This window comes from Pygoscelis adeliae, unplaced genomic scaffold (assembly GCF_000699105.1).
Source record: "Pygoscelis adeliae isolate BGI_AS28 unplaced genomic scaffold, ASM69910v1 Scaffold226, whole genome shotgun sequence".
Classification (NCBI taxonomy): Eukaryota; Metazoa; Chordata; class Aves; order Sphenisciformes; family Spheniscidae; genus Pygoscelis; species Pygoscelis adeliae.
This window is the reverse complement of record NW_008824983.1, coordinates 3,890,030-3,913,161: the sequence shown is the minus strand read 5'-3', so window position 1 is coordinate 3,913,161 and position 23,132 is coordinate 3,890,030. Positions and strand designations below refer to the sequence as shown.

The window sequence follows — 23,132 nt, the reverse complement described above, 5'->3', positions numbered from 1 at the left end:
CATGGACGGAGGAGCTGGAAGCAGAGTCCAGCTCCTGAGTGGACGTGTCTCCAGCTGTGCCAATACCACTATAAATGAACCCCCTGTAAACCCAAGGTTAAAAGGCTGATCTATGTCCTGCAGCAGAGCAATGGTTACAGAGGCCCTTCTCAGCCTAGACATTCAGGTGGAAACAGCCCCAAAGTTCAGAGATCCTTAATTCCAGCTCAGGCTTGTGATTAAAAGTAAAAAGCAGAAACCTTCATCTTACAACAAAAAGCATCCACAGTTTAAACAATTGTTGTTTGATCCATAGGACGTACAGTGTACAAACATGATCCTTCAGGACTTATTCAGACAAAGTTCTCACAATCTCAACAGAGGTTTTCACCAAGTGACTAAAGCAATTATTTTCCTTCAGTATGGTTTTAAAAATTATATTGATAACAAAACAAGCAACTATAAAACACATTGAAACCTCATGAAGAATTTAGATAAAAATCAACTTCATCATCTGTGCTCAAATTGTCTTGGATGAGATGAGACTTAGAAACCCTAGGAATGGCCCAGAACTCAGCATTCTCAGATTTAGGAGAAAAAGGGAACAAAAGAAAAGTTAGGCGAGTTTCTTCCACTGTTGGGTTGTTTTATTTTTTTCTTTCCTGTGCTTTTTTACTTCAAAAAAAAAGACTAATTTTCTCAGGAAAAAAACAGTTTTGCTAAGAGGATTCCATCCCAGATTTGACAAAGGAATTTTGACGCTATTTTGGACAAGCCCCTATGCAAAATGAGCACTTTTCTGACCTCCGCCTTTAGGCTTTTCCATCAGCCTTCTGTTGCACACCGCTGTCTCTGCCGCTACACAAGCACGCACCTTCACCTGGCTCAAGCCTTCCCTGTGCTGCAGAGCCCCAGCGCCATCCCCGTGCACACCGATTTCCAGGCACCGCCGGCAATCCTTGATGGTTGCCTCTCCACGTGCCGTGATGCTCCTCTTGGCTGATGCTCCTCCAGCAATCCCAGCGGTTTTTTCAGTGTTGTGTTCACACAGGAAGGCAGCTAAGCTTCCTGACGATGGACACCGACACCTGAGCAGTAGCCAGGTGCTGAGCAGCAGCCTCCCTGGGGCATCCCGTGGATTTAGTCTAGCATTAGATAAGATCGGGCCCATTCCAGTCAAGAAGAAAGTATTACATGCACAGCATCAGTGTGAGACAAAAGAAATATTTCCAGGTTTTCTTGTGGCTGAAGTAGTTAGCTATTTACTATGCCAACACTTCATTTTTGTAACCTAGAAAGCAATTATTTTAGTATCCAATCCCAACATCATATGTATAATCTTTAATGTAGAAAGCAAATTACTACAAATAGGTAAGAGAGTGATGGAATAGATACCCTCTGCAGGCAGACAGGTATGTTGCTCAGAGCAGCTATATCCTTACCTCCCCGCAGTCAACTATATTAACTGCTCTGACACCTCTTCATGACAGATAATAACCCCACTAACAAGCACCTGACTCTGCCTAAGTACCTGTTAAAAGTGTCACTGTCACTCCAGTGGGAGCTCTGCTTAATGCTCCTCTCCGCGTGAGGGGGAGCGGCTCAGTACAAACAGATGGTTTGCTCCTCTGCTGCAACCTTCTTGCAACGAGCCGCATGCTCCTGCTCTTCCATATCCTACAGCGTGCTTGGGTTTTTTGCCACACTCCCTAGAGATGGTGGCAGGATACGGTCCCAATCCTGAGGAGCTGGGAAGCCCTCTCACACTTGCCAACAGAAGTTGTGGAATAGGGTATTAAAGCTTTTAAACTAGCATTGCATAAAAATTCCCAGATGCTTTCAATATTTCAGTCAAAGGCGGGAGGGGGATAGCAATATACTTCAGCTACACTTCTCAAGAAGAGGCAGAAAGAGCATTCAGCCGCAGCTTTTCCAGGGTCTTCCTTCCCTTTAACAGCATGTTCTGCCCTGAGGGACTTCGGTTAGCAGCAGTGCCTAGCTCAGGAAACGTGGGTGCAGTGCAATGGACCTGTGAAAAGCTGTGATAAACACAGTACGGGGCAGGGGGGAAGCAAAAGAAGGTAGGAACCAACTGGATTTTTATTCTGTAGATATTAGTTCTGGCAGCTAGCATAAATTTAAAGAAGAAACAAAACAGCAGTCAGTAAGAGGGAAACACCTGCAGCTCTTTGAGAGTCCCTCAGCTTTGACTTTGAACTTCTTTGTTTCACCAGTTTAAATTAAGCAATTAGTCAGTAATGTGCTGCCACTTTTTTTTTAACGTGCCTCCCAAAGAAATGTTACCCAGGAGCCTTTGATAAGATCATGGCACAGAAAGGGCACACAGGAGATGGCTCCGAAATTATTTGTTGTCACATTTAAGGGATAAAAAGCCTTTTGTCTGCCACAGGGGTGGGGAAAAGCAGAGTATTTGAATCAAATTAGCCTGCTGGGTATCTAAGACAGATAAGTGCATGCAGAGTGTATTGACCACACACTGTTCATGCAGGGGGTTGATAGGGAACATATGTGAAGACTTGATGGTGCTGGAAGGATCTGAAGACTCCCTCCTCTCTGCCAGCGAGCTTCCTTTTGGCTGCATAGTTTGAGCCTGGTTCAGTCCCTCTACTCCTGTGATCTGCACCACCACGCCTGGGCAACCAGTGCTAGATTTCCCTCATGAAAACAAAAAGTTTTACACAATCTGTCTCCTGGAAACATTCATCTCAGTAGTCTTTCTCCTTCCGTGGGTGTCTTCTCTAAATCCTGTTGCTCTCTCTGCATTTGTTAATCCCCCAGATAATTCTGCATGGGCTTAAGTGATGCCTGGGAATAGGAAACTTCCTCCAGTGGGGAAAGGGAGAGAAAAACAGAAGAAGTTAAAGCTTGTTTTAAAATGTTTTTTTAATGTCTGGGTAATAAGAGTCCACCGAGACAGCACCAAACTGTATACTCCTTAGGCTAGCAACAAAGCCTCAGCTCTGTTCCCCTTAGACCAGGGAGCTTTGTGGAGCAGAAGACTTTTCCCGTGAGACTCCACTTCCCAGGAAGGTTTATTTCCCCACAGCCTGAGATCTGAGACCACATGCCTGGAAGCGGAGAAGGGAGCCTTCCCCTCCATCTTAACCCTTCGTACCACACAAACCACTAACCTACAAACTTCCCTGACCTGCCGTGTTTGCCCCAGCTGTGCATCACACTTTCCAGGATACTAGAAAGGCCGTGGGAACATTTCGTGAACCAGGGGGGCATGTGCTGTGCTATTGTGTTTATGGATTTGAACATCCTCAATATCTCACATCAAGGAGAAGCTAAAATGGGCTTCAGTCGCAGCATGAGCTGTATCTTACTGTGTCACAACCCCACAGAGCCCACGCACGCAAAATGAGGCCCATTCAATGACACCTATGTCCCTTTGATATCTATACATCAACAAAAGTCATCCAGTCTTCTGCCTGCATTCAATCCACTGGGTTCATTTTAAAGCTATCTTTGAATTAACACGACACAGGTACAAATGCAAAACCTTAAGCTTCTCTGCTGAGGATTTAAAGAAGGCAAATACAGCATAAATATAATGGGAGTGACAATTCCTGGCAGAAAGGATTTTAAAACCACAGTTAGGTGTACTTTTTGTAACTTAAGTTTTTTAAAAGCACATAAGGAACGAAGATCAAGCTGGCATCACATGCAATCACAAACTAAAACTGCCCCAAAACCACAAAAACTGAGGCAGAGGAATACAAAGTTATATCTCTGCCTGTCTGTTTTACCTCCCCAGGGCAGCGGAGGAGCTGCTGCTGCCTCCACCACCTCCCTCCACTGCCTCTGCCCACCAGCAGGAGACAGTGAGTGCGAGCAGCTTTGCTGGGCCAGGTCTGGAGCACCTCTGGATGACCTCGAGTGGAAATAGCAGACACTTTCCTCTGTGCCCCCCCTCCTCCTCCATTTGCTAGCTGCTGAGTTTTGTGGTCCTGCATTTGGGTTTACAGCTGTAGACCTGGCAGATTTAGCCCCAATGCCACAGAAAGGTTGCATTGCATCACACCTGCAGGCCTTGGGCCAGGGAGGATTAGTGGGGGGAAGCAGAAGATTTTCCAGAGGAAAGCCCCTACAAGCAGCCTTTTGGGAAGAAAGCCAGGCTCAGATTTACATCTGTGGTCCTAAGTTGAGAATAAAGGGAAACTCCAAGCGCTGCAAGTGCAACGTTTGCAGGGTGAGCATGCTGCACCCCTGCTACACCGCAGGATAGCTAAGTCACCTCCGTGGTGACACCCCCTGCCCTCTGCAGCTGAGGGGTTTCAGTTCTCTGTTTCCTTCTGCTGGTGTCTGGATGAGGTGAGACCAGTCCTGAAAGCGTTAGGGCACTGTGTCTTCCTCCGGACTTTCTCGCTCCCCATGCACCGATGCTGAAACGCCTGTCCAGCTCGCACGCCCCAGGAGCGGGGCGCTTCCCTTTGAGGTCTATGCTAAATCCATGCACTTTTGACAGCTGTCTATGGGATTAACATTGCCTAGTTTAGCTGGAGGACAAGATGTCTGCACAAAAAGCACAATCATTTGTAACTGAGTTGATTGATTTGTATTTGTGTCAACGTGTAAATGGTTCAGAATAGCTACACGGGTCTTCCTCAACACTGTGCATGGCAAAGGGCTTAACTGCTTGAAAGTTTGTCTTTTTTTTTTTTTTTCCCCCAGCTAAATTCTGGAGATTGCCTACTATTAGAAAAATGGCTTCTCCTACGGCTCTGGACCATATGGCTGTGTTAGTATTATTACTGGGATTAAGGACTTTCAGCCATCTGCTGAGCCATCGGCACCCGTTCCCTGCCTGTCCCCTTCCCTGGCTCCACCACTGCAGGCTGCTCCGGGAGCGGAGCGTGTGCCCAGGAGGGAAGGGATTTCTCTACCCAGCCTCAGAGCTGTGAGCAAGGTGGGCTGGCTATGCCACCCGTTATTTATTCAAGATGGGCCAAGCTTCTCGGGAAGCTGAGAAACCTCCTTTGTCTGCATATGAGATGAGGCTGACACCAAAGGCGGCTAAAAAATTTGCCCTTGTTAGCAAAGATGCCATTCCTCTCTTCCTCCATTAGTGCGGCTATTCCTGGATTTTAGGCTAATCACAAAAATCTTAGTTTTCGCAAAGCCTCTTTTCTTGTATTGGAATGAACAATGTCACCAACACACCTTGAAATCTCCCGGAAATTTAAGCTTCTAGCAAGGAGAAAAATCAAGCCATGTGAAGATTTTATTGTTATTTTTACAAAATTCTAGATTGCTGTAGTTTTCAGGTGAAGAGTATTCCAGTTCGCACACGCAAATCGGGTTATCGATAGGAGCCGTTATCAAATAGATTGTACACAACACAGCCTGAATACAGTCCAGTCAGCATTAAAGAAAAAAAATGCTAATGAGGTGAAACAGAAGTACCTCAACCTGGCAACACGGAGAGCCACAACTAATGAAGCAGCAACGTTCATCTCGGGTGATCAATCTCTGTAACTTTTCAAATTCTTTGTCCTACATTTAAATATTTTAATATTAATTTATTCTAATGTCATCTCAAATGAATAATGAATGATATCAGAATTGTGGTTTAAAAAACCCCCAACAATAAAAAAATACCAGACTCTCATAGATCAGCCTGCCCTGGTTATTAAAGGAATTTTAAGCAGAAAACCGCTCCATAATGGACTCCCCAAAGGCTCTTCAGCAACTACAAGAATTTTATGTTTACCTTGAAAGCAGTTATTAGTATAGGCTAATGATATCTAAAAGCATCCCTAAAACCTGTGGTTATGGGCTATATAACTTCTATAGTCTAGAATGAATTGAGTAGGAAATGCTGTAATAAGAACAAGGGCGTAATAAGTAACAATTAACATAGAGGCAAAATGCACCAAAAGTACAGCCAGGGTAGGATATTCCTGAAGGCCCCTGCATCATTTTCCCTGACTGCAGCAATTCTTCCTGCCCCTCCAAAATCGAATAATGGAGGTTTCTCAGCATTTCTACATAACTCACTTCCAAAGCAAAAACAACCAACAAATCCTGAACTGCTATTTTGGATTTCCTGAGACAGTCAGAAGATGTCAGCCAGATGTTAATGTTTGACCTCCAAATGGTGTTTCCACTTAAATTAGTTTACCAAAGTATAGGGAGAAAATTAGTAATTTCTTTTTTCAGCCTTTCTCAGACACCTTTATTCCTGTGAAAAGCAATACCAGATTAAAGTGATGTCCCCCTCTGCACAAGAGGTCAAAAGGAAATTTAGAAAATAAGCTAAACAATTCTTATCATGGCCTATTTCAGTTACTACCTTGCTGAAGTTATAATTACACTGTTATAATTGCATAGAGGACTGGTTATCATATACTTTTAGATACTAAAATGACTTGGCATAGTGTATGGAACACTTTTAATACAGGACTAGCTTGCCTGTGACCATCAGAAGCATGCCGTCACAGGCTCACAAGCTCCTTAGGCTGACATCAGCGGGCACGGCCATGAAAGGAGAGTCAGACTCTCCTGCTCCTGGATGCCGTTCTTCACCCACGCTGTCGCCCCTCTGCTGCCAGCACTGCCATTCATAGTGGATTAGGCTGAAAAACTGATCCAGCTGAAAATTAACTAAAACAATTGGTCCCACAACCAGAACGTTCCCCCATCCAGCACAATGTTGTCTGAAACCATAAGAACAGTTTGTGCATCTGCCTGAAACTTGCTTTCTTAATGCTTTCCTAACTTCATCCACCAGTCTAAGAAAAATAACTCTCCCTCCAAAGTTTGCATCTTTTTCATTCTGTGGTCAATATTAGAAGAAAGTGTTTTTAGACAACGAATACATACTCTAGAGGAGATTTTAGCCCACAGCGCATTACCACCACAGACAACACTTAAGGTACCACCATTCCATAAAAGCCTGATGAAATCCCATTGCTGTTGCTGGACAACTCCAGACAGGGGGGCCTGCTTGCATTTGGCGTCATGAAGGAGTGACTGACACATCAAAGTTTGCAGGATCTATGAATGGGCCATAAGCTACTTTTCAAAAAGAGTAGTTTAGTGAGGACATTTCAGCCCTGGAGAATCTGGGTGTATTCAAAACTCCTCAACCCAGCACACATAATTCCAGTTCAGACAATGGTCCTGTTGTATAAGCTATTAGTGTTCCTTTCAGCGGTCTTGATTTCTTCCCTGAAATTGGGAGACCTTATTTTAAAAAAAAAAGAAAATTAAAATAATGTCATTGGATGTCTCCAATCTTCACAGCAGTATTTCCTTGATCTTAATTCAGCACTTTGTGGGTTACAATTTATTTTTTTCTGTCTGTCTGTCTTCCCAACAGCAAGTAACACGAAACAATCTTAGGGAGTTTGAGGGAGTGAGAGGAGGTGAGATGCTGTCTTTAAGAGTAAAAAGAGATATTCAGAGAATGGGAAATAAGTCTGAATTTGGTTGTCCCACCAGGTAGCAAGCTCCATGGGCTGGCTTCTTGTGTGAGAAGTCAGGGAACCAGAGCTTAAGTGTTTCCTTAAGTGTCAGTTCAGTGCATGAAGTTCCCATGAATATTTTTTTTTATTTATGAGCTCCCATCATCCTGGCATCAGTATTTCTAGTCCTGTGGCTAGACTGTTGTCACTGAGTCTACTAATCTCATCCACGAATCTGTGACGGCTCCTTCTAATGAGTGTTGCATTTGGTGGAGAGGAGGCAACATGGTCCAGGAAACCATCTTCATTTATGAGAATGAATGCCTTACTAAGGGAAGAGTCGTTCCTGGTTTTCCCTCCATCGTGGCTGTGGTGGAAGACTGTACATAGTCCTTCTATACAAGCCTGCTTGCATGACTACAGTGTTAAACAAGTCACACATTTTGGATGAGACCATGGGAACTGCTGGACTGCCTTGTGGCTATTGCTGCTGACTAATGTAAGACTGCCAGGTTTTGACATAGCAACTGCTCAGGTTCTTTAACAAAAAAATAATAAAGACAGGTTTCAAATACGAGTCATTCAGCCAAAACATCATCAATGCATTACTGTTCTGAAAGGTGAAGAGAGGCAATCAAGGAAATTGAACCAAGGGACAAAGGGCTGCAGTCTGGCTCTCTTTTCCTGGATGCAGCTGAAGCAGCAACACCCCTAAGAAATCAGTATTCAGTAGTGCAACCAGAACTACCCAACACAACAGAATATCATAAATATCCAATGCGTAGATGGCTGAGACCTTACTACTGCAACTCTGCTTCTGCAAGGATCAAAGCACTCTGAAATGGATCACATTAGCAATTAATAACCATTGCCTATACTCCACCAGCATGAAATTGCTTATTTAATTCTAATCAAAGTTAAGTCTTGGTTTTCCAAGACTAGACTTTTTATAAACTTTACTGCAAAATCCCAGTGTTCTGAAGAAGTTTTTGCAATGCTATTTACAGTTTGGTTTTCGTGACATCCTGAAAGAGTTTGTTCTCTTCATTGCTCGCCTCACACAGGTGAATTACACAGCAGTAGCAGGATGCACAACCATAAACACAGCAGTCAGTCAGAAATGCAATAGCTGCTGAGCAACTTGACCTAGCAGTATCAACTTCTTAAGACTGGAAGTATAGTATGCTAGCAGAAACTATAGGAGGACATATATGAGACCAGAAAGCAAGACAGTGATGTATAGTTGAGACATGGATTCCCTTCACTAATTATGTTAGTTTTCATCTCTTCAGACACAATCTTTCCTCTTCCTTTATGTGCACTCCCTCTGTAGAGGCAGAGTTAACAAGGATCGTTCAGTTTGACCCCTTTCACCTCCCTGGCACTCCCCCAGGGTCCCTGGCATTAGCACTCTCCACCACCAGCCAAACAAGGCTAGATGCAACCCTCCAGAACCTGTCAAAGAAACATCAAAACTCAGCCAGAAGAAATCAAATAAGCCATAAACCAGAAGGTTATTCCAGAGGAATTCTCTGGGGGGGTGCCTGGATTATCTCAATAGCTTTGTTGGCTTAAACACAGTTCACAGAGTTTGGCAGTTCTGAGTTCTGCCTCCCCAGAGGAAGCCCATAGGGACATTGTTCTCATATTTTCATTGCTTTTTTGCTTTGATCCAAGGACAGAGGCACATAGCCCATAGGAGATACTAGGTTCACAGAGCTAATAGAGTTTAAGTTTTCTGAACATGGTCCTTGGAGTTTCTGTCCTGGGAATATGGCAACTTCCTATTATATCAGTGAACATCAGTAACATAGCCGACCTAAATCTTAATCTACTTTTAATATTATCATCTTAACATCAGAATGAGTTCTAGCACTAATCACACATCCCTGGAGCTTCTGACCTTTGAGAATTAAATTATTTGAAAGAACATTGAAAACATGGAGAAAGCAGAAATATCTGCTTTCCCAATTGAAACAATCTCCAAGTAGTTTATTATGTGGGGGGCAGCTCAAAATTACATAAGAAAAAAGTTCTGAAAAATTGAACGCTTTCCTGAAATAGCCCAACATATAACCTTAAGAATATTTACGGTAAGCAAATTATGTCAATGACAAACACTGGGAGTGAACGTGCTAGCAGGATCTGACCAAGGACCTCGCCCCTACCACGAAGCACTGAGGAAGCGTTTCTGAGGGCTGCAGCATTCCGTTTTCTCCAGAAATCTGAGAGCCCAGCAGGGGACTGCAGGTGGGAAACGGCACTGACTGACAGTAGAGAACTTAGGACAGCAATAACGGTGATGTTTTAATGATTTGGCCAATGCTACTGAAAATGAGAACAACTGCCTGCATTTGTTTGCATTCCACTGAAGGCACACAGTACATTATGTGGCACATTAGACTTAAAAGCTCCCAGTGTATGCAATGAATTATGCAGCAATGTTTATTGAACAATTTTACTAATAAGCCATCTTAGATTTAAATAATAATAATTTTGCATGTAAGGCATACGGTAAAAATGATGCATGCATTCTAAGTGCCTGGAGCAAAGTCTACCTTCCTTAGCAGAAGGCTTACTGGGAGCCAACAGCCGAGGGTTTACCAGCTGTGTAGAAGAATGCTGTTCCTCTGCATGGAACAGCATGCCTCTAGCTCCTCCTGCCATTTCAGCCATTCTAGAGCCAGCCTTGTGGTGAGAGCTCAGGACTGTAAATACTACAAGTGTGAGGCTTTACCATTGAGAGTAACTAGTGGCCTTAGCTGGCAGCTGCAGATCATTTTTATGTACATCTGTCATGGTTTAACCCCAGCCAGAAACTAAGCACCACACAGCTGCTCACTCACTCCCCCCTGGTGAGATGGGGGAGAGAATCAGAAGAGTAAAAGTGAGAAAACTTGTGGGTTGAGATAAAGACAGTTTAACAGGTAAAGCAAAAGCCGCATGCACGAGCAAAGCAAAACAAGGAATCCATTCACTCCTTCCCATCGGCAGGCAGGTGTTCAGCCATCTCCAGGAGAGCAGGGCTCCATCACGCCTAACGGTGACTTGGGAAGACAAATGCCATCACTCCACACGTCCTCCCCTTCCTTCTTCTTCCCCCAGGTTTATATGCTGAGCATGACGTCATATGGTGTGGAATATCCCTTTGGTCAGTTGGGGTCAGCTGTCCCAGCTGTGTCCACTCCCAACTCCTTTTTGCCCCCCCAGCCTACTCGCTGGTGGGGTGGGGTGAGAAGCAGAAGAGGCCTTGACCCTGTGTAAGCCCTGCTCAGCAGTGACTAGAACATCCCTGTGTTATCAACACTGTTTCCAGCACAAATCCAAAATACAGCCCCACACTAGCTACTATTGAGAAAATTAACTCTATCTAGCGCTAAACATAGCCAGAGATAAGCAGCAGCTGATGAAAAACAAGTGAGAACTGCGAGATGGTGAAGTGACAATGTATTTTGGGATTTTGGTCCCGTTACATGGGAATCACCCAAATATTCCAAGAAGCCTATCAGGAAGGAAAACCAGAATTTTGCAGCACCACTCCATGTGCTTTAGGGTCTTAATGACTTATGTATTAGTATAATACATAACATTATAATGTGCTGCAATTATATAATTACAGCAATATTACAAAATATTATAATGCATAAAACTGGTATCATAATGTTGCATAATTATGATCTGCAATATAATACATGAACTGATTTGTATACTATGTAACGTTACCTTAAAATGTTACATTCTGGCATTTCCCATGCTCCAATTGCAAACTGCCAGTTAAAGCATTCCCTTAAATCCCTATCAACAGCTCGCTTCAGCTTTCCAGCCTACCTTAATTTCTTTTCTGTCTTCATCACAGTTTCTGCCTAATCTGGCTTGCTCACTGGGTTGTGTTCCACCACAATGCTTTTGCCTTGGCACATGTGGTATTCAAATCTGGTCCTGGTGGATTATAAACCATTTTGAATTAATGCAGAATTATTAAAGAATGTAATCACAAAACTACATAAAAATAAAGCTTCTCCACCGCTTTGGGTCTGGCTTCGTCTTTTCTGCTAACTAGAAAATAATAGTCTTTTGGAACTATTAGTGGAGCGTAGAAACATCCTTTAGATTGAGTAATATACTGTAAATTAGCAGATCTGCATACTGATTGTTGAGCATATCTGGAACCAATGGATCAGCTACAGTCTGTAACAGTCGCCTTATAGCTCTATTAGTCATGATAGCGATGGAGCCTCGCCCTGGATCACCCAAGGACCTGCAGCCTCCTTTCCAGCTTTGCTGTCCGCTTTGCGCACTCCTAGCCAATCTCCCAGAGGTAACAATCACTTCTTTTTTTCCTATATTAATTTAGCAATAATGTCTAATAATTGGGTTGTTGTTTTGTACTCTGCCAATTTAAATTCAAACGCATCATCTGTATTACTGTCACCTATGGACCGTGTTTCAGTTTCAGCTAACTTTAAAAATATGGTCATGTCATGTTTCCCCTTGAGTTTGCATAGAATTATCTATGTAAATAAAGGAGCAAATTCCAGAGCTAGCCAGAAATTTTGTTAGAGCTTTTTTCATGGATAGCTGAAATTTTTTAACTTTTTAGCAGAAATTTCTACTATTTCTAGGACATTTTTTTTTCCCCCTCAAAAAAAAATCAGGCAACATTCCAAAGCACAATTTTAAAAACCCAGCTTTTTAATAAAAAGCAAAGTTTTGACTACAGGATTGAATGAGAAATCAGGATTTCCTGCAATACCAAGTTGGATTTGTAGCTTGGGTGGCTGAATCTCCCCTCTGAATTAGAAGTTGCCACCAGACTACACTTGTCATCAAGCATTGCCAACACAGGACTCCCATGGTGGCTGAGCCAAACAAGCAGACAGGGGTGATGCCATCCAGCTACATAAAGAACAAGCCACATGCATTCCCAACAGCATCTTCAATGTTTCTGAAGTCTTCCATTTTAATTTTAACACAGAAGTAGCATTTTATATAGAATTTTTTAATACTCTACTATATGAATGTCTTTTCTTTCCCCTTCACGAGCTCCAGTAACTTCTCCTAGCTGAAGGTAAAGCAGGGAGCTCAGCACCTCAGAGTACTCAGCAGAATGAAGGACCAACTCTGATCATGATTCAGCATTTGACCAAAGGGCATAGCTGAAAAGACTGTAACTTTGAACTTATCTCTGCTTGATTTAATTTGCATTCAATGCCTTTCTCTGTTAATACAGCCTACTTGGCATTTCAGTCAAGTAAGTCTTCCTAGTTTTTTCCCTCCTCCATCACTTATATCCCATTCATTGGAAGAGAAACGGACAAAAAATGCCTTTGAATTTATCCAGGTTTCTTTCAACCCCCTTTAACTCTTCTTCCCTCTGTCTATTAGTGTCATGTTTTATAAATTTTGGCCTAGGTTTTGTGACCAGATCATGTCTTTCAAGGGAAAGATTTCCAAAGCCCATTTACGTTTCAGTATGGGACCGGAGAGCTGCCTTGCTCGCTGTTCACTCTGGGAAGCCGTGCTCACACCGTACTAATCACCTTGGATAACCTGTTCTGATAAGAGAGGCGATTCTGGTTTCTGACCTTAAATACTTGAAAGAGGTCAAATTATTGTACCCCCCTGAACAGTCATCCTGTGGAAGAAAAATCAAACCCTGGGGATACGTTTGGCTGAGTAGCTCGTGAGTAACATCAGACACTCGTGAAAATTTTGGTCATTGTGGGCTGGTGTTTTAAATAGTGATTAGTACTTAAATAATACCGTTTAAAGTATTATTTATACCTATTTAATATTTAGATGCCTATCTCCTTACCATAACCTCACTATCTGCTTTCCGGAAACCTAAATGTTTATCACCCTTGTCTACCTTTAGCAATAGGCGGCGTGCTCCGCTTTTCATTACACTAAACTTCACCTTCTCTTCGAATCCCTTCGGCTGGGGGCGAAACAAACCACCGGCTCGCAAGGCGTTGCTGTCGCCGGAAGGCAGGGGAGGCTCCCGCGGGGAGTTTTCCCACGGGGATCCCTGTACGTTGCCGCAGGGAGAGCTGGCTGCGGAGGCACCAACCTCCGGGCAGGCAAAATGAACATTACAATTCAAGTGGATTTTCAGCAGCTTTCCTGAAGCCAGATCTGCCTCTAAAGTGGTGGTTGAATTTCCCTCTGCATCTGCTGATCCTGAAGGCTGCTTCCGCTCGCAAGGGGGGGGGAAAGCAGGGCTGCCTGGACTCTGTGCCGCAGAGAAAAATTATATTATACCTCTCATCAGCTGAATGTTTTGATTACTGGTTGGATTTCCAAAAGGGTACATGGGATTTGGGGTAGAGTCATTCTTGTATTCACATCTGCTGGCTTTCAGTGGTTTGGAAGGCCGGAAAAAAGGGAGATGTCTAGAATTAAAAAAAAAAAAAAAAAACCTGAAACTTAAAATGAGAATTAAACTGACTTCAGGATTTTTAAAATGAAAATACTATTATATATAATACTAATAGAATACTATTTCTAGATTGAGGCGTAAGAAACACACCTCAAAAAACAAGTTCCCAAACAAATAACTGAAACACTGCTCCTCTGACAAATGCTGGGGAGCTTTGACTATGGCACCAGCAAGCTTCAGGGCTGTGAAGAGAGAGGAAAAGCCTGGAGCTTCAGGTATGGTGGGGCTGGAAAGCAGCTGCCACGGACAGTCGATGCTGTAAGTGGAAATGCTGGCTGCATTAGCCATCTGCTCAGGGGCTGATAGACGGATCCTCTTACCTGGATATCTGGGGTTAAAAGAGAGCCTATGGCCCCCTGAGGGTGGGGGCTGGAAGGGTCCTGTCAGGAGGCATGTGAAGGATGTAATGTAAAACCTGCTCTGCTCCATCTCCCTAAGGACGCCTTGCTGACTACCATTTTGGGGAAGCTCTGCAGTTCAGCTTGGGAATTTTTTTCCTGCCATAATTACATGTAGCTACATTTTTTAGCCCCTCCATTAAGTACATATTAGCTCTTTAAAAAAATAAAAAAAGCTCTCAGGGGATTTAATAGATTATTAGTTTGGGGTTTTTTTAATTAGCTGTTATTCACACAAATTGGGCTAATACCAAATGAAAAATATTTTCATGGAATTCACCACAGGCAAACTAAAACATCTTTTTGACATTATTTCTGTGAAATTAGGGCTATTTTGTCCCTATTCCTAGTTGCTTTATCATCTGTGCACAAATTTGGCCTGATACAACTTCTTAATATTCCCTGTTCTACCTAACTGATACCTGAGGCATTTTCCAGCAAACCCTGATAACATCATTGTGTGGACATGAGAGTCACTAGTCTGCACCATGCCTGTAAGCTGGTATAAAGCAAATGTGTGAAATCAGTCGTTTCCCCGGTCCCCTCCTCTGAATGCAGCTGAGCACGTCATGTGCTGCTGTCGCTCCCATGCCACGAAAGGGTTTGTGTTTTCTGTAACCAGTAGTTTTCTCTGAAGTCAAAATACTTCTTGTTGAAAAAGATGTACTGGTATATATATTGCTGTACAATATGTTTTTTTTCCCCTAAGACAAAGGCTGGGTCAGGCTCAGTGTGTTCAAAACTGGGGGGTCTCCAGTGCAACAGGAGATGGGTAGGAAATCAATGTCACCTCATATCTTTCTACCAATTAAGGCTCCTCCCATAAAGGTTCATATAAAATCTTGATTATGGGTTAGGATTTACATAAAGCTACTAAGGACCAGCAAGCCAGCTGCTTCATCAGTTAGTAGAATTTAACCAGCTTTTGACAAAGCTCTTGTTAACACTACACTGCCACAGTCCACAGGCAGGGCCAGCAAAGAGCGAGCAGCTGATGCTGTAACACCCGAGGGTGAGCTACAGCAGCTGTACCAGGTCCGTACCGGGGAGAAGAGAGTTTGAAGCCCTTGCTCCGCAGCGAGCACTGTAAAGCCCCAGCGGGGACTTGACGTGCAGAGGAGCCACTGCCCAGCTGCATCCTGAGCATCCCAGCTGGTCACCACCACTGCATGCAGAGGCAGGCAGCAAGGAACCATGCAACTCTGCTCAAGCTCCTGCCACCCTCAGCTATCCTCTGGAGACCTATCCTGGCCTGCAACAGCACGATGGGAGCTGGCACTATGGCTAGTAGCCATTTGGTTTTGTGTTAGAAGATGAGTGGAAACTACTGAAAACCTATAATATTCCTGCACATAAGAACATACATTGCAGCTCTGCTTGCAGATCAGAAGAGACAGCACTGGGCAAGACTAACATTTTAATCATAGGATTCACACTGAAAGTATGTACTATGATTTGCATTCATATTTCTGTCCACCACTAGTTCCTTTACCACCTCACAATATCTTTTACAGTGAACTGATGTCTCAAGTGTTCCAGTTTCTGCTTGGCAAGGGATGTTTACTTTATAGGAACACCTGAAAACAAATCTGGCTTGCACTGAAATGACTCAAAAGCTCCCGATTAACCTTGGTAAGAGTTGAGAAGAGTTCTGAACTAAGTAAAGCCCATTCTGGTATGCAGGAACCAATTGTGGGAGAAGGGGCCCATGGAAGAGTCAGACAGCTCCTGGTTGAGCTCAAATGCAAAAGGAAAGCACACAGAAAGTAGAAGCAGAGACAGGCTACCCAGGAGGAATATAGAAACTTTGCTTGAATTTGCAGGAGTGAAGCTGGGAAGGCCAAAGCTCAGCTAGGCTGGAACACGTAGAGGTCATGCTGGTCAGCAAGAAGGACTTCTATAAGCATACTGGCAGCAAAAGGAAATCTAAGGAAGACACAGCCCTGCTGTGTAATGGGGCAGGGAACCTAGTGACAAAAGACACGGAGTAGGCTGAAGTACTCAATGCTTTTCTTTCTGGCCTTAGGTTTCAACAGTAAGGTCTGCCATCTGGTCTCCCATTTCCCTGATCCTACTAGCCTAGTCTGTGGGAGCATGTCAGGAGACAGCAAGGGGAGGGCTGCTCCACTGGGGAGGGTGAGCCAAGGGTAAGGACAGCACAGGCAGAGATCTTACCATTGGGGCATAGTCCCGAAGCCCCTGAGCAGGAGCAGTGGCAGCAACAGGTCCCATCAACCATCCAGTGATCATCAGGCAAAGGCAAGGTAACAAGTCAGATCCAAGGTCAACCCAGGAAATCCACATAATGACTCATGACCACCAGGAAACAGGACTGGAAACAGGTCCTACAGCTGCAACATAGTTCAGGAAGTATATAGTCTGAGGCTCATAGTCTGAGCCTGAGCTTAAGAGAGCTCCTGGCCCCATGGTCAGTGGGTGTGTGGGTGAAGGTCCCAGGGGAGAGTGGTCAAGGCAATTACAGCCTATTAGTGCCCTCAGGGCCCTGGCAGAGTGAAGAGTTGCTTACAGTTGGGGAAGGTACAGTTAAGGAGTACTGGAGCCAATTGGCTAGATACAAGTCCGCAGGACCAGATAGGATGCACCTGAAAGTCCTGAGGTAGTTATTATTCGGCCTTTCTCTATCATCTCTGAAAGGTCATCGTGACTGGGGGAGATGCCTGATGTTTAGAAAAAATACATCACAGCTATCTTCAAGAAGGATAACCCAGGGAAATGCAGGCCAATCAGCTTTGTCTTAGGTCCAGGGAAGGTTATGGAGCAAATCCTCCTGGAAATCATTTCCAGCCACATGGAGGTCACGAAGCTGATTGGGAGAAGTCAGCATAGATTGTTCAAAGGCAAATCGTGGCTGACTAACCTGACCTCCTCTGATGAGATGCCTGGGTCTGGGGATAAGGGAAGGGCAAGATCCCAAGCTCTGGGTCTCAAGAACCTTTTCAAGGCACAGTGTTTCCTTTGCACAACATAAACATGTTGAAAGACTTCATCTGTGCTTTGTCTAGGCCAGCTTCCATAGACCATCCCAGACAATTTTACTAGATATACACATTCATAAACTGGATTAGACGAGGCATCCTGGTCCTGCAGCATAGCTGTTTCTGTGTTTCCCCTTGAAGGTCTTGCGAGGTTTTATTTCGTGTTTAAAGTAGTAAACTACTTTTTGTTGCCTTTATCTGAGCAGCAGAGCAGAGAGGGAGGCGCTGTTGGCTTGGGCCAGGAGGAAAGCTTGTGGGAAGTGTCAGTGCTGAGACCTTGGGTTTCACACAGTGTGTGTGGCATCAGGACGATCTTCTTTCAGTCCAATACAGCTAGGCTCAAGGAAAGCGTAGTCTCTCTTTCAATGAAATGTATGAATCAACCCTAAATATTTTGTCACCTGAAGACAACAGGTGGTTACAGGAGTGCAATTCAGCGAGAATATCTGTGGTGTAACAGAGGGGATAGTTCCTTTGGGGTCCACTGCTGAGCAAAGGAGTCACTCATGGGAATGAGCCCAACTGGGACCCCCCCAGTGCAGAATTCCTCTTTGTTGTGCACAGCTTTACGCTAAGTCCTGATGCTTTACCCAGGTCTGTTTCTAAATCTCACCAATGCACCCCACACCCATAACAGATGGAGATAAACAATACATTAAATCAGTGAACTTTTTCTTCTAGTGCCAATGCAGATCCACATTAGACTTGCAGCAGCTTTAGTAGAGCTACTTGTTAGAAGAGGAGGCAAGAAGTGCCTTTGTAAAGTGCATATCTGGGCATTTAAATCGGATGGCCTCTTTGCTAAAGGGATGGGATCTTCATTCGTTAAATAAAACACAATATGTTAATGGTTAACTGCACTGCAAAAAAAACAAGTAATGTCTAGACACTATTTTTCTTATTCATGTACTAACATTTCTCAACTCCTTAAGTGTGATGAAATATTTTCCTTCACAAGCCACAGTGCTTTTCAAAATGTAAAGAGTATAGCTTCTTATGTAATGGCTTCAATGGCTTCTGTCCCCCAAAACACAGAAAACATAGGTTGTTCTGCATAATACTTCTTTTACATTCAGGTGATATTTCTTCTACGTTCAGGTCATAAATGTGAAGGGCAAAATATACCAAAGTGGCAAATGATTTAAATAACAAAAGGGGGAAACTACAATGGATTGAAAATAAAGTCATACTTAGTTTTGTAAATGAGGAACTCATCAAATAGAAGTGTTTCCTGCATATAGTACTTTGCAGAACAAAAATAATCAGGCTATATCTAAAATTGAACACATGCACACCATTTCCTGCAAAGCTCAAACAAGACTCAAGTGAGGCTCAGTGCTATGACTGAACCTCTGATTCCTAGACAGGCTCTTGTGACTACTCATGAGAGCAGTTTTAGCATCAAAATGTTCTTCCTCACAGTCTGTGGCCTTGGATCCTTCTGAGAACTATGCATGTCCTTAATATTATGGGACCATGGCAAAAGGGCACTCCCTTTGGTTTCTGCTGTGATCTGGGGACAGGCTTTGTGCTGGCACCAGCTCCAACAAAAACTGGAGGTCTCTGTAGCCTGATTGACCCTGCCCAGAAACCACTACTCCTGGAGACATCTGCTAGCCAGGAAGGGTTGATGTGCTGCGTGATCCATCTGTGCCCCTTGCCAATGCCACAACACACCTTACATGCAGGCCTTTCTCTTGCCATTGTCTGGAGCGATCAGCTGCTTCAACTCCATGAATGTTTAAAAGTAGTATGGTTAAAAAGAGGCCATCTGGGTTTTTTTAATGAGTCGTGGAAAAAATGTTATGGTGATGAAGTGCCATTGGAGTCATACTTGTTGCACTGTACTATTCCTTCCTCTACAACTGTATGCAAATTCTTCAATGGGTTTTACTGAGATCTGATGTAGGCTGTTGTTGTTCTCTGATGTTTAGGGAAATTCCCAAATTAAAATTATTCCAGTACCAATTTCATAATTCCATGAAAAGTTTCATAAAAATGCCATTCTTGTCACTGCCTGAAATCATCCTTGCAATTGCAGGATATGTGGTTACAGTAGGAAGGGGAAATGGTTTGTTAAAATACATTTTTTTAAATATATATAAAATTTTTATAATGCATATTTTATAATAATAAAATAATATACAATATATTGTTATGTTATATGCTTTATATACAAAATATATAAAAATACACATTTCAGTGTAAATATATATGTATGTAGTAGTATATATGTGTGTATACTACGGTTCATAACTGCTCCCTCAAAGCCACAGTACTTGAAGCTACGTTAGGCTAAGGCCTAGCACTCACATTTCAGGGAAACTGGTAGAAAAAACCCAGTGGAATAAATGGTTGAAAACAAATGCATATGACGTACCGAAAAAGACTCAACAAAGCTTTTCCAGATGGAAAGTTATGTTTCACAAATCTATTGGAGTTCTTTGAAGAAGTCTACAAGCATGTAGACTAACTAGGTGGATCCAGTTGATATAGTCCACCCAGATCTCCAAAGAGCATTTGACATTGGCTTTTAAGGGAACAAAGTTTCCATGGGATAAGAGTGAAGGACTTTGCATGGCTAAGCGATGATTAAAAGATAAAAAAACCACAGATAAGAACAAATAGTCTTTCTCACAGTGGAGGAAAATCACTAACTGAATCCCACAGACTTGTGTTAGAGCCTGTACCATCTACTGTATTCCCATATTGTGTGAAAAAAGCCAGCTACTGAAGTAGTGATTTTCGCTGATGACACTATTCTACTTCTTTTTGCTGGAAGAAGTGACACTCTGGAAACCGTTGCCATGAGAAATTGTTGAGGCAGAGAGTATCAGCAGGTTCAGAAAAGGTTTAGGCAAATTCAGGGCCAATATGTCCATAAATCAGGAACTGACAGGGCAATGAAGTGGCATCACCTATTTTCCCTGTTGGAGACAGAACACCAAACTAGGCAGACTATTGCTCTGACTAAACAGACAATTTCTTATATTTTATGCACACTAACTTTTTCAGGGTAGTGAAGATGCAGGCTAAATATGAAGAACTGCAGAAACAGTCCTGAGTCGCTGGAAGATAAAATGGCCTGCGGATAAATGTGACTGTGGTGCACATGAAAATAGAAGTCCTAACTTCACAAACAGGGTGATGACCTCTGAACTAAATATTATTGCTCAGGAATGAGATCTTGGGGTTATAACGGAAAGTGCTATGGAAACATCCATTGAATGTCCAGTAGCACTGCATAAACAGTCAAAGTAATTGTTAGGATAACAGAAACCATCGTTATGCCATCAATTACATTTAGAGTGTGTCTGCATTTTGAATACTTTCATAGACCTCCATCTTGAAAAGGAGGTGAAATAACTGAAAAGGAAAACAGCAAGGACTAACTGGGACAATCAAATGTATGGAATAGCTTCAAAATAAGAAATTATTGAAAAGGCTAGGACTCTTCTGCCTGGGAAAGAGATGGCTGAGAAGGGATTTTTCAAAGGTCTATAAAGCCACACATGGTGCAAAAAGGGTGAAGCATTGTCTCTCCTAGTTCAAATTCAGAAGGGAGCGGGGTTTAAAAGGTGAATAACAAGTAGAAAGTTCAAAATAAGCAATGCATATTAAAGCTGTGATGCTCCTTTCCACAGGACATTGTGGCTGCTAGAAGTTTAGATGGACTCAGAAAGGGATCGGATTTTTTTTTTCATGAGTTTGCTCATCAAAGACTATCAGTTACAATGATAAAACAGCTGGTTCCTGAAGTCACTGAGCCAAAAACCATTGGAGCCTGAGTGAATATATCAGGGAAGCGTGGCTGTATGTTTGGGCTCTTCTTACATGACCCCAAATCATCCTTCCTTCTGGTTCCGGCCAGAAGGGTTTAGTACAAACCCCAGGATAGTCCAGCCTTGGCAAAGTGGTGCAGACCACACCTGTGGTCATCACAGTCTTCCCTTGACACACTCTGTGCAGTGATGGCCCCCTGCATGACATTCTCCATAAAACCTTGAGCACCCAATGAGCCTCATGATGCGTGAGGTGCACTGTACACTGTCACGGGTGGGCCAAGCAGCAGAAAATGGGCTTAGTGATGCCCTAGACATTGTTAAAAAGGATCTCGATACCTCTGTTCCCCAGCCCCTCATCTCATCCTCCACAGCCGGACACAGTAAAGGCACAGCCAGGTATCTCCAGATCCTGAGCTAGACAAAATTCTGTTACTGTTCCCTCTATCTCACCATCTCCTTCCCACTTCAACGTCACCCACGGTTTATGTTGCACAAGCTCTATTGTCCTCCAAGTTTTCCACCCCTGTCCACTACGGACAAGTAAGAACTAGGACACACCTGATTAAATGCATGTACATAACTAATTCCCATTTGAAGCATGGCTATGTTTACTAACCATCTACAGACTGGAAAAATATATGGTAGGGATCGGAACATTACATTTAACATTACATTTAACATTACAAGACATTCCAGAGCTCCAATAGACATTTAGTGCAGAAGAATTAAATTTAAGATTATATTCCACAGTCCTGGATGCAAATGTCACTGGCTAACGTAGACTAGCATTATGTCTGTACCAACAGTGAACAGTTTTCCTTCTTGTAGATATCTGTCTACCATAAATAGATACTCTGAACAGCCATTATTAGCTCTGTTTTTAAACAATGTTCAGTTTCCTTCTAATCGGTATGTAAACATATTTTTCTGTTGTAGACCTGGTCACTGTATGAGCGCTGGTGCAACTTTAAGAGTATGAGCAGCAAGCTAGACCGACACAGACCACTGTTACCATGAAATTCTAAATCTGACCAGAAAAGACCTGGAAAATAGAGTATTTGCAGTGGTGGTGGCCATTCTGCATCTCTGCTGGTGTTGTGGTCCCGTAGCAGCAGAGCTGAACCACGGCAAGGGCACCAGAAAGAGATCCTGCAAAAGCTCTGTGCAGGCAATGTAGACATACCACACACACGATGCAGGTCAGGCATCAGAAACAGCCTAGGGCAGGGGAACAGGGTCCCAGCATGCTGAATTTGCCACAGAGAAATGTCTTCAGTACCAGCACACACTGTCTCCAGTACCTGCACAAGCTTCCACATATGCGCACTGGGTACCATTTTTGCACTGATGCAGGCAGAGACTGTTCCTCTAACAAAGGCTGATCCCTCAAAATCATCTCGCAGCAGGGCAACTGAAAAAAGTCGTATTTTCACCACACTAAAAAACTTATTTCAGTGGATCATGTCATTGTCCAGAATAGAGGAAAAAGCACTTTAAAACAAAGTTTTGTGGTCAAAAGTTTCAGACAATAAAAAAGGCATAAATTTTAGGACAGCAAAAGTTCTCGGAAAGAAATTCAATTTTGAATAGGAGAGTCTTAGAGACAGCTAGAGCAGTCTGTCAAATCAGTATAACTGATCGGTGATTAGGTATGAGACAAGATACTGTACATTTTTAAAAATTCTTTTAGAATAAGACATCTTAACAAAAACAAAACACCAGGCAGAGGCTTTTCTGGGGGGGCTAACCTGTGGTTTTAATTCACTATTGCTTTCTTAAACTAACTGCAGAATCCATTACCACATAACTAGCTTTCATTTTCTTATGTTTTTCCTTGCCCCAAGTGAAACAGGATATCCATCTTTCAGAATTTCTGTCCTACCTTTTGCAATACCATTCATTTGTATGTGGTAAGAGCACAAGCATTTAGCAAATCACATTGTGGTTAAAGGAAGTTTGCAGCTTTTCTATTGCAATAGGATAAAGCTTTTGTTGAACTACAAGATTGACTAATGTGGGACACTTCCTACTTCCCCTTACTTTGATGTCATATGTTTAAGAGAAGAACAGCAGAAATAATAACTGTATTTTACTGTTTATTT

At 43.0% G+C, this 23,132-nt stretch overlaps 1 protein-coding gene across 1 annotated transcript in view; it reads right to left on the bottom strand.

The window, feature by feature from the left end:
* LOC103918453 (rap guanine nucleotide exchange factor 5-like) overlaps nt 1-16,481 on the bottom strand; it is a 155,411-nt gene extending 138,930 nt beyond the window's left edge. Inside the window, exons 1-2 of the mRNA XM_009325765.1 lie at nt 16,425-16,481; nt 13,228-13,644 (exon numbers count right to left, since the gene is read on the bottom strand). Of these exons, the coding sequence (XP_009324040.1) occupies nt 13,228-13,644; nt 16,425-16,481 (474 nt within the window). The remainder of the gene's footprint in view (nt 1-13,227; nt 13,645-16,424) is intronic.
* Nucleotides 16,482-23,132: the final 6,651 nt, after the last annotated feature.